The 13,139-nt window shown below is 43.6% G+C and overlaps 1 protein-coding gene across 1 annotated transcript in view; it reads left to right on the top strand.

Annotated features, from left to right (window-relative positions):
- Positions 1-4,064: 4,064 nt before the first annotated feature.
- The window catches only part of LOC112076810 (phosphatidylinositol-specific phospholipase C, X domain containing 1), a 17,188-nt gene continuing 8,113 nt past the window's right edge, over positions 4,065-13,139 (top strand). Inside the window, 4 exon segments of the mRNA XM_070441466.1 lie at positions 4,065-4,331; positions 4,754-4,896; positions 5,562-5,690; positions 7,893-8,048. Coding sequence (XP_070297567.1) covers positions 4,274-4,331; positions 4,754-4,896; positions 5,562-5,690; positions 7,893-8,048 — 486 coding nt within the window. The 5' untranslated portion in view covers positions 4,065-4,273.

The following is a 13,139-nucleotide window of genomic DNA, read 5'->3' as shown; positions in this document are numbered from 1 at the left end:
TTATTGACAAGTTTCTCAAACACTTTTGATAAACAGGGCAAAATAGAAATATGCCTGTAACAGTTAGGATCAGCTTGATCTCCCCCTTTAAATAAAGGATGAACCGTGGCTGCCTTCCAAGCAATGGGAACCTCCCCAGAGAGGAGAGAGAGGTTGACAAGGTCAGATACCTTATGATAGGGGCAGCAGCCTTAAAGAAGAAAGGGTCTAAACCATCTGACCCAGATGTTGTTTGTGGGGTCATGTTTAAGGAGCTCCTTTAGCACCTCGGACTCAGTGATCACCTGCAGGGAGAAACTTTGCAGCAGGGAAGGGGAGAAAGGGGAAGAAGCATCGGGGATAGTCACATTAGAAGGGGTGGGAGATGAGGAAATGTTGGACGGGCAAGGAGGCATGGCTGAGTCAAATAGGAAATCCTGACTTAATGAAGTGGTGATTAAAGAGCTCAGTCATGTGCTTCTTGTCAGTAACAACCACATCATCATTAAGGGATTTGGGCAGCTGTGAGGAGCAGGGTTTATTCTCCAGGTTTTTAATTAACCGTTTTCCAAAACTTCTTGGGGTTAGACCCACAGAGAGAACTGCTCCTTAAAGTAACTAACTTTGGCCTTCCAGATAGCCTGAGTGGACTTATTTCTCATTTGCCTGAACGAGAGCCAGTCAGCCTGAGTATGCGTGTGCCGAGCCTTTCGCCAAATGCAATTCTTGAGGTGGAGTAACTCTGCAAGATCACGGTCGAACCAGGGGCTGAACCGGTTTTTAATTCTCATTTTCTTTATGAGGGCGTGTTTGTTAACAATACCACTGAAAATATCAAWAAAGAAGGTCCAAGCGTCTTCRACAGAGGGGATCACGCTGATTCTATACCATTTTACAGAGACCAGTTCTTGAAGGAAGGCTTTCTCATTAAAGTGTTGTAGCAAGTGTCTATGACTAATCAGGGCAGGTCGTTTCACTAAGCAGCCATTACGAACAGAGGCTGTAAAACAGTGATCACTAAGGTCATTACAGAAAACACGACTGRTACCTATCAGGATTATTTGTAAGGATAACGTTGAGGAGAGTAGCCTTTTCTGGGTGTTTGGAGTCCTACCTTGTGGGATTGGTAATAATCTGAGAAAGAGTTAGGGAGTCCCATTGATTTAGGACCTGGTCAGGTGGTTTAAGCATGTCCCAGTTTAGGTCACCTTGCACGACAAATTCAGACTTAGTGTAAGGAGCCAGGAGAGATCTTAGGGCAGGTAGGGTACAGGCCGGTGCTGATGGAGGACGATAAGCACCCAGCAACAGTCAACAAAGAGCTATTTGAAGGTTTATGCTTAAAACCAGCACATCAAATTGTTTGGGGACAGACTTGGTGGAGACAACGAGCACTGAAGGTGATCCATGGTAAAGATTGCCACTCCCCCACCTTTTGGAAGAACCGTCTTGCCGAAAAAGGTTATAACCAAAAGGTTAACATCAGTATTCAAAACACTTTTCCTTAACCACGTCTCAGTAATGACCAACACATCTGGATTGGAGCTGTGAACCCACACTTTCAATTGATCCATTTTAGGTAAGAAGCTTCTAGTGTTAACGTGCAGAAAACCCAGGCTTTTACAAGAGCAGAAATCAGTGAAGCAGATATCAGAGCACAAGTCAGAATTGGGGCTAGCAACAGTAGATGGGCCAGGGTGTACATGCACATTTCCAGATATCATCAACAGTAATACAATCAGGGCACGGCAGAGGACAGGGAGAGCTCTGCAGTATTGATTTATGACATCTGAATGCGCATTCTATGGCAACAAGATCATATTGTACAGCAATTTCATCAKGTGACATGAATACAAAGCCGGCGAGAGGTGGTTARAATRGGATGGGAGGCCAAAAGTCTGTGTAACCAATAGAGAGTCAGAGTCCTGAGTGTGGGAACAAACAGTCTGTCCCACGGTTGGGTAAAGGACATTTGTAGTCTTATTAAAGCTTTAATAAGCTTATTAAAGATCAATGATACTATCAAGAGCAGTGTGCGGTTTCCTTTTTCATTCATCTTGTTCAACTGTTGCCATGCACCTGCAAACAGTTTGCTCAGATGTGCGAGTGCCTTTTGAATTTTGAATGTTTGTAGGCAACAAAGCGTGGAGGAGTCATGAGGCAAACAGCAAAATGCACAAGAAAACAATTTAATATATAACGACTGTGCCTGTGTGCTGGAGGCGAACGAAAGCTAGGGAAAGAGGGGTGAGTGTGGTGGAGGTACCTGTACCAGACAGGGGGAGACAGGCCAGGGCAGACGGTGAACAGTGGACTCCCAGCAGCAGTGCAGCAAGCAAGCTTTTATTTCTGGAGTCAGATTTCTTGTAGAAAATGCCAGTGATGGTCTTTGAACAGCAGAAGGGGACTTCAGCGGACGCTCCAAAGACTCCTGACACTTGTTGGGCCCGAAGGCCTTTTACTTCACACCTTAGTGCTGATTGAATGTATATCTGGCTCAGTTCCAGGTTGGAATGGTGTCTTCAGGTCTCTGCAGGTTTGTTGGCTAGAGCACCCTCCTTATTGGTGTCCATTAGTTGTGGTTTCTTTGCAGCAATTCGACCATGAAGGCCTGATTCACACAGTCTCCTCTGAACAGTTGACGTTGAGATGTGTCTGTTACTTGAAACTCTGTGAAGCATTTATTTAGGCTGCAATTTCTGAGGTGCAGTTAACTCTAATGAACTTATCCTCTGCAGCAGAGGTAACTCTGGGTCTTCCTTTCCTGTGGCGGTCCTCATGAGAGCCAGTTTCATCATAGCGCTTGATGGTTTTTGCATCTGCACTTGAAAAAACTTTAAAAGTTCTTGAAATTTTCCAGATTGACTGACCTTCATGTCTTAAAGGAATGATGGACTGTCATTTCTCTTTGCTTATTTGAGCTGTTCTTGTCATAATATGGACTTGGTCTTTTACAAAATGAGGTCTATCTTCTGTATACCACCTCTACCGTGTCACAACACAACTGATTGGCTCAAACGAATTAAGAAGGAAAAGACATTCCACAAATTTAAATTTTAAGAAGACACGCCTGTTAATTCAAATGCATTCACGTGATACCTCATGATGCTGGTTGAGAGAATGCAAAGCGTGTGCAAAGCTGTCATCAAGGCAAAGGGTGGCGATTTGATTTGAAGAATCTCAATCTCAAATATATTTTGATTTAATTTAACACTTTTTTTGGTTACTACAATGATCCATATGTGTTATTTCATAGGTTTGTGATGTCTTCCACTATTATTCTACAATGTAGAAAATAGTAAAAATAAAGAAAAACCCTTGAATGAGTAGGTGTTCTAAAACTTTTGACCGGTAGTGTATTTTACTTTATTTCCTACTAGTTTAAATGGTAGATGACGGCTTGACCTAGTTTAAATGGTAGATGGACGGCGTGTCCTAGTTTAAATGGTAGATGGACGGCTGTCCTAGTTTAAATGGTAGATGGACGGCTGTCCTAGTTTAAATGGTATGGACGCTGTCCTAGGTTTAAATGGTAGAGTGTGTTAAATGGCGGCTGACCTAGTTTAAAAGGTTAGATGGGCGGCTGTCCAGTTTAAAATGGTAGATGGACGGCTGACCTAGTTTAAAAATGGTAGATGGACGGCTGTCCTAGTTTAATGGTAGATGGACGGCTGACCTAGTTTAAATGGTAGATGGATGACAAATGTGTATACTGTATGAATTCATAGATTTTTTTAGAACTATTTAAATATACAGAGGCCTCAGCCATTCGAGGACAGTCATTCGTTCGAGGACAGTCCATGCATATAGAGGACAGTCATTCTTAATTTCAGTACAGTGTTTGATGAAATATGACTGTACATCTTTAGCACCCACAAATGTCCTCCGAGGTGGTGTCTAAGTGCAGGTGTCCTCTGAAGGAACTTCCCATGGACAGCTGGATGGACCACCTGCCCTGTGTTCTATGGGACGTTCCCTGAGGAACCTAGCTATACCAGGTAAGATACCTGGATGGACCACCTGCCCTGTGCTCTATGGGACGTTCACGCTGAGGACCTAGCTGTACCAGGTAAGATACCTGATGGACCCACCTGCCTGTGCTCTATGGGACGTTCCCCTGAGGAACCTAGCTGTACCAGGTAAGATACCTGGATGGATCACCTGCCCTGTGCTCTATGGGACGTTCACCTGAGGAACCTAGCTGTACCAGGTAAGATACCTGGATGGACCACCGTGCCTGTGCTCTATGGGATGTTCCCCTGAGGAACCTAGCTGTACCAGGTAAGATACCTGGATGGATCACCTGCCCTATGCTCTATGGGACATTCCCCTGCGAAACCTAGCTATACCAGGTAAGATACCTGGATGGACCACCTGCCCTGTGCTCTATGGCAGTTCCCCTGAGGAACCTAGCTGTACCAGGTAAGATACCTGGATGGATCACCTGCCCTGTGCTCTATGGACGTTCACCTGAGGAACTGGTCTCTGTACTACTATTAATTACTTCACCATAGCTTTTAAACACATTTCAATACTGCTGTTATGCTGCATTTAATCAGATGGCATTATGTCACAACACAACACATTGACCATACACTTAGGGGCATCATATGGGTACTAGGCTGACACATTGTCCATACACTTAGGGGCATCATATGGGTACTAGGCAATTAGGGGCATCATATGGGTACTAGGCAATTAGGGGCATCATATGGGTACTAGGCCATACACCTGGTAATATCAGTCCCCTATCTGTCCTTGATTCCCTGTTTAGGAAGCCATAATGCTATAACCTACTGTCTGGATAGGAGTGACCGCTCCCCTGTCGACCTGACCCAACCTGATTTACTGCAGAAGCTAGACAAATACATGAAGCCCCTGATACGACCGTTTGTTTATAAATGGGCAGTTACACAGGTATGATTTTTAACAGCTGAGTCAAACTACATTTCTGGAGCACAGTGTGTGCAGGTTTTTACTCCTCGCTTGCACTTTATTTTTTTTGATTTAACCTTTATTTAACTAGGCAAGTCAGTTAAGAACAAATTCTTATTTTCAATGACGGCCTAGGAACAGTGGGTTAACTGCCTTGTTCAGGGGCAGAACGACACATTTGTACCTTGTCAGCTCGGGCATTCGATCTTGCAACCTTTCGGTTACTAGTCCAACGCTCTAACCACTAGGCTACGCTGCCGCCCCAAGATATTGATCGTTATTGATCAATTAAGATCATTGATTAGTTAGGTACTCCCCTCATCTGGTTGGCTAGATCTTAATTGGACACACATTGAAACGAAATAACAAAAACCAGCAGAGACACAACCCTCCAGGAATTGAGTTTGACCACCCGGACCTAGATGGCATAACACTTCTGGTGCAGACTTTACACCTGGTGGCAGTACACCTTGCCCTCTGTGCTGGTTGGGTTAATAAAGTTGTTGATCTGATCATAATGTTGTCGATCTGATAATGTTGATGATCTGATAATGTTGATGATCTGATAATGTTGATGATCTGATAATGTTGTTGATCTGATAATGTTGTCGATCTGATAATGTTGATGATCTGATAATGTCCTATAGGAGGCGACAGTAAAGGAGCAGCTAGACTGTGGGGTCAGATATCTTGACCTGAGGATCGCACATCGACCCAACGACACCTCTACTGACCTGTACTTCTACCACGGAGTGTACACTACACTCACTGTAGAGGTAGGATACTATGGAGTGTACACTACGCTCACAGTAGAGGTAGGATACTATGGAGTGTACACTACACTCACTGTAGAGGTAGGATACTATGGAGTGTACACTACACTCACTGTAAAGAGGTAGGGATACTATGAAGTGTATACTATGCTCACTGTAGCGGTATGATACTATGCAGTGTACACTACACTCACTGTAGAGGTATGATACTACGAAGTGTACATATGCTCACTGTAGCGGTATGATACTATGGAGTGTACACTACGCTAAATGTAGAGGTATGATACTACGGAGTGTACAGTCGTGGCCAAAAGTTTGAGAATGCACACAATATTAATTTTCAGTCTGCTGCCTCAGTTTGTATGATGGCAATTTGCATATACCAGAATGTTATGAAGAGTGATCAGATGAATTGCAAAGTCCCTCTTGCCATGCAAATGAACTGAATCCCCAAAAACATTTTCCACTGATTTCAGCCCTGCCACAAAGGACCAGCTGACATCATGTCAGTGTTCTCTCGTTAACACAGGTGTGAGTGTTGACGAGGACAAGGCTGGAGATCACTCTGTCATGCTGATTGAGTTCGAATAACAGACTGAAGCTTCAAAGGAGGGTGGTGCTTGGAATCATTGTTCTTCCTCTGTCAACCATGGTTACCTGCAAGGAAACACGTGCCGTCATCATTGCTTGCACAAAAAGGGCTTCACAGGCAAGGATATTGCTGCCAGTAAGATTGAATCACTAAATCAACCATTTATCGGATCATCAAGAACTTCAAGGAGAGCTGTTCAATTGTTGTGAAGAAAGCTTCAGGGCACCAAGAAAGTCCAGAAAGAACCAGGACCGTCTCCAAAGTTGATTCAGCTGCGGGATCGGGCACCACCAGTAAGAGCTTGCTCAGGAATGGCAGCAGACAGGTGGAGTGCATCTGCACGCACAGTGAGGCAAAGACTTTTGGAGGATGGCCTGGTGTCAAGAAGGGCAGCAAAGAAGCCACTTCTCTCCAGGAAAAACATCAGGGACAGACTGATATTCTGCAAAGGTACAGGATTGGACTGCTGAGGACTGGGTAAAGTCATTTTCTCTGATGAATCCCCTTTCCGATTGTGGGGCATCTGGAAAAAAGCTTGTCCGGAGAAGACAAGATGAGCGCTACCATCAGTCCTGTGTCATGCCAACAGTAAAACATCCTGAGACCATTCATGTGTGGGGTTGCTTCTCAGCCAAGGGAGTGGGCTCACTCACAATTATTCCTAAGAACACAGCCATGAATAAAGAATGGTACCACACATCCTCCGAGAGCAACTTCTCCAACCATCCAGGAACAGTTTGGTGACGAACAATGCCTTTTCCAGCATGATGGAGCACCTTCCCATAAGGCAAAAGTGACTAAGTGGCTCGGAACAAAACAATAATAATTTTGGGTCCCATGGCCAGGAAACTCCCCAGACCTTAATCCCATTGAGAACTTGTGGTCAATCCTCAAGAGGCGGGTGGACAAACAAAAACCCACAAATTCTGACAAACTCCAAGCATTGATTAGGCAAGAATGGGCTGCCATCAGTCAGGATGTGGCCCAGAAGTTAATTGACAGCATGCCAGGGCAGATTGCAGAGGTCTTACTTCATGTAATTGTCAATAAAAGCCTTTGACACTTATGAAATGCTTGTAATTATACTTCAGTATTCCATAGTAACATCTGACAAAAATATCTAAAGACACTGAAGCAGCAAACTTTGGAAATTAATATTTGTGTCATTCTCAAAACTTTTGGTCACGACTGTACACTATGCTCAATGTAGAGGTGTGATACTACAGAGTGCACACTATGCTCAATGTAGAGGTGTGATACTACAGAGTGTACACTATGCTCAATGTAGAGGTGTGATACTACAGAGTGCACACTATGCTCAATGAAGATGTATGATACTATGCAGTGTACATTACGCTCAATGTAGAGGTATGGTACTTCCGTACTACCACAGAGTGTAGACTACATTCAATGTTAAAGGTATAATCTATACTAGCAGGGAGGTATAGTAGACATTCTGACAAGGAGCTAGAGAGGGGTTGTACCATTTACTAGACTCCTGTTCTTATCTGACAACCTTACGACATATACAAATAGGATTTGGGATATATAATTGATTTCAGATGTTACTGTGATTGTGTTACACCAGTTGGATCTATGTCTGTTCTCCACAGACCGTTCTTCAGGAGATCAGATCCTGGCTAGATGTCCATACCAGAGAGGTGGTTCTGCTGTCCTTCAGTCACTTCCTGGGTCTGAACCAGGACCTCCACACCGGACTTATATCCACCATCAGAACCATCTTCACCTCCAGGCTCTGTCCAACTACGGTAGGGACACCTCCAGGCTCTGTCCAACTACGGTAGGGACCCTCCAGCCTTCTGTCCAGCTACGGTAAGGGACACCGTCAAGCTCGTCCAACTACGTAGGAACATCCTTCCAGGCTCTCCAACTACGTAGGGACACCGTCCAAGCTCTTGTCCAACTACGGTAGGGACACCTCCAAGCTCTGTCCAACACGGTAGGGACACCTCCAGCATCTGTCCAACTACGGTAGGGACACCTCCAGGCTCTGTCCAACTACGGTGGACAACCTCCAAGCTCTGTCCAACAACGGTAGGGACACCTCCAGCTCTGTCCAACTACGGTAGGACACCTCCAAGCTCTGTCCAAACTACGGTAGGGACACCTCCAACTCTGTCCAACTACGGTAGGGACACCTCAGGCTCTGTACACTACGGAGGACACCTCCAGGCTCGTCCAACTACGTAGGCACCTCCAAGCTCTGTCCACTACGGTAGGGACACTCCACCTGCCAACACGGTAGGACACCTCCAGCTCTGTCCAACTACGGTAGGACACCTCCAGGCTCGTCCAACTACGGTAGGGACACCTCCAGCTCTGTCCAACTACGGTAGGACACCTCCAGCTCTGTCCAACTACGTAGGACACCTCCAGGCTCTGTCCAACTACGGTAGGACACCTCCAGCTCTGTCCAACTACGGTAGGAGACACCTCCAGGCTCTGTCCAACTACGGAGGACACCTCCAGGCTCTGTCCAACTACGGTAGGACACCTCCAGGCTCTGTCCAACTACGGTAGGGACACTCCAGGCTCTGTCCAACTAGCGTAGGACACCTCCAGCTCTGTCAACTACGAGACTCCAGGCTCGTCCAACTACGGTAGGACACCTCCAGGCTCTGTCCAACTACGTAGGACACCTCCAGCTCTGTCACAACTACGGTAGGACACCTCCAGGCTCTGTCCAACTACGTAGGGACACCTCCAGTGTCCCTCTAATCTTTTTTGGAATGAGCAAATTTCAGGTTGCTGAGCAACTTCCAGCGAACGTTTACTGTGAACACTGAGGCTCAATGTAGAGGTGTTTAAGTTAATGTTAACAGTGACCAAGTAGGCTACTGTGGCTGTTTGATCATAATGTAGGCTACAAGTGGCCTACCATCAGAAACAATGGAGAAATGCATCCCATAATATTTTAACATGGAAATAGCTGTTCTATCATTCAGCCTACAGTATTTTGGAATTTTATTAGGATCCCATTAGCTGTTGCAAAAGCAGCAGCTACTCTTCCTGGGGTTCACACAGAAAATGAACCATGAACCATGACATAGCACAGAACATGAACCATGACATGGCACAGAACATGAACCATACATAGCACAGAACATGAACCATGACATAACACAGAACATTTAATAGACAAGAACAGGAACAGCTAGACTCGCTGCTACGCCAAGCAGTTGATCAGACCCTTGGTCAGCAGGATCAACCTGTTTATCCTGTCCAACAAGGAGGTGACTGAAATGTTTTGTATTTGCGATCAAGAAACCACTTTACAAAATAAAAGCCAGCTCACATCTTAAAGGGAACATTGTAATCGAATAGAAAATCGAATTGTATTTGCCACATGCGTCGTAAACAACAGTTGTAGACTAATAGTGAAAAGCTTACTTACAGGTCCTCCCATAATGCAGAGAGAAACATCATAGAGAAAAATAAGAACACGAGGGGAAAAGATCATTGAGTAACGATAACTTGGCTATAAACACAGGGTACCAGGTAATAACATTGGCTATATATTACCAGGGTACCAGGTAAAACATGGCTATAATACAACAGGTGCCAAGGTAATAACATGGCTATATACAGGTACAGGTAATAACATGGCTATATATACAAGGTACCAGGTAATAAACATGCTATATACACAGGCCAGGTAATAATGGCTATATAACAGGGTACCAGTAATAACAGGCTAAATCACAGGCGTACCAGGTAATAACATGGCTATATACACAGGTGCCAGGTAATAACATGGCTATATAACAGGGTACCAGGAATAACATGGCTATATACAGGACCAGGTAAAAACATGGCTATATACACAGGCCAGTAAACATGGCTATATAACAGGTACCAGGTAATAAACATGGCTATATACACAGGTACCAGGTAATAACAGCTATATACCAGGCTACCAGTAAACATGCTATATCACAGGCTACCAGTAATACAATGGCTAATACACAGGCTACCTAATAACATGGCTATATACAAGGGTCACCAGGTAATAAACTGGCTATATACACAGGGTACCAGGTAATAACTGGCTATATACACAGGCTACCAGGTAAAACTTGGCTATATACACAGGTACCAGTAATAACATGGCTATATACACAGTTACCAGGTATAAACATGGCATATACACAGGGTACCAGGTAATAACATGGCTATATACACAGGGTACAGTAATAACATGGCATACCAGTGTACAGTAAACTGGCATATACAACAGGTACCAGTAATAACATGGCTATATACACAGGCTACCAGTATAACATGGCTATATACAACAAGGCTATGCCAGGTAATAACATGGCTATATACACACGCTACCAGGTAATAACATGGCTATATAACAGGCTACCAGGTATAACAGGCTATATACACAGGCTACCAGGTAAAACATGTCTATATACACAGGCTACCAAGTAATAACATGCTATATACACAGGCTACCAGGTAAAACATGGCTAATTACACAGGCTACCAGGTAATAACATGCTATATACACAGCCACCAGGTAATAACATGGCTATATACACAGGCATACCACGTAATAACATGCTATATAACACACAGGCTCACGTAATAACATGCTATATACACAGGCTACCAGTTAATAAACATGGCTATAATACAACAGGCTACCACGTAAAACAGGCCTATATAACAGGCCACCGAAGGTAATAACATGGCATATACACAGCACCAGGTAATAACATGGCTAATACACACAGGCACCAGGTAATAACATGGCTATATAACACAGGCTACCAGTAATAACATGGCTATAATAAACACAGGCTACCAGTAATAACATGGCTATATACACAGGCTACCACGTAAACAGGCTATATACACAGCACCAGTAATAACATGCTATATACACAGGTACCAGAATAAATGTATATACACAGACCAAGGTAAAACATGGCATATACACTAGGTACCAGGTAATAACACTTGGCTATATACACAGGGTACCAGTAATAACATGGCTATACACAGGGACCAGGTAATAACATGGCTATAACACAGGTACCAGGTAATAACTTGGCTATATACACAGGCGTACCAGGTAATAACAGCTATATACACAGGTACCAGGTAATAACATGGCTAATACACAGGGTACCAGGTAATAACATGAATAAATATACACAGGGTACCAGGTAATAACATGGCTATATACACAGGTACCAGTAATAACATGGCTATATACACAGGTACCAGTAATGAACTGCTATACAAGTACCAGTTAATAACATGGCATATACACAGACATAAAACATGGCTATAACACAGGTTACCAGTAATAACATGCTATAAACCAGGTACCAGGTAATAACATGGCTATATAACAGGGTACCAGGTAATAACATGGCTATATACACAGGTACCAGGTAAAACCAGCAAGATACACAGGGTACCAGTAATACATAGCATTACGCACATTACCAGGATCCATGCTAATACACAGGCTATATATCACAGTACCCAGGTAATAACATGGCTATATACACAGGCTACCAGGTAATAACATTACATTTACATTACATTTAAGTCATTTAGCAGACTAATAACATGGCTATATACACAGGCTACCAGGTAATAACTTGGCTATACACAGGGTACCAGTACCAAGTTGATGTGCAGGGGTACCAGGTGTTGTGATGTTTTATCATTAATGTGATGAATAATTACCTACTCCATTTAATTAATCATGTAACAATTAAMTCATTAGGAACTTGGGGCACCACCGGAAAAGTTGTTTAAAGAGTGCCTATCTCCCGACTCAAACTCTAAAGATATACAGATATTTCTTACATCAATAACAGTCAACTATTAATTATTACCTCATCAGTCTCATTCGCATAATCCTTGGATATCAGCACAAACCCGAACCTTAGTGATGAATCAGCGATACACAAATTGGCTTAATTATTTATTTACTAACTAACTAAATAATCACACAGAATTACATAAACACGGCATTGGTTGTATTGATTAATAACATAATGTAATGAAAAGTCCCTAGTGGACTAACCCGATATGACGGCTTGTTACACAATAGAAAGGGGATGGGGAAAGAAAGAGCGGGAGAGAAAGAGAGTGGACTTATCGTACATACAGTTGAAGTCGGAAGTTTACATAACCCTTAGCCAAATACATTTAAACTCCGTTTTTCACAATTCCTGACATTTAATCCTAGTAAAAATTCCCTGTCTTAGGTCTGTTAGGATCACCACTTTGTTTTAAGAATGTGAAATGTCAGAATAATAGTAGAGAATGATTAATTCAGCTTTTATTGCTTTCATCACATTCATCACAGTTACATACACTCAATTRGTATTTGGTAGCATTGCCTTTAAATTGTTTAACTTGGGTCAAACGTTTCGGGTAGCCTTCCACAAGCTTCCTTAGACCACTGCGCCACTCTGGAGGTCCGTACCGTTCAGTTATCATTTTGTCGACAGACTCACTAGAACACATCTATACACTCCCCCTATCTGAGATATCTACTGCAGCCTCATCCTCCAGATACAACACCCCCCCTATCTGAGATATCTACTGCAGCCTCATCCTCCAGATACAACACCCCCCCTATCTGAGATATCTACTGCAGCCTCATCCTCCAGATACAACACCCCCTATCTGAGATATCTACTGAGCCTCATCCTCCAGATACAAACACCCCCCATTGAGATATCTACTGCAGCCTCATCCTCCAGATACAACACCCCCCTATCTGAGATATCTACTGCAGCCCTCATCCTCCAGATACAACACCCGCTACCCCCCTATCTGAGATATCTACTGCAGCCCTCATCCTA

Source organism: Salvelinus sp. IW2-2015, unplaced genomic scaffold (genome assembly GCF_002910315.2).
Source record: "Salvelinus sp. IW2-2015 unplaced genomic scaffold, ASM291031v2 Un_scaffold4058, whole genome shotgun sequence".
Lineage (NCBI taxonomy): Eukaryota > Metazoa > Chordata > Actinopteri > Salmoniformes > Salmonidae > Salvelinus > Salvelinus sp. IW2-2015.
This window is presented reverse-complemented; position numbering and strand designations above follow the sequence as displayed.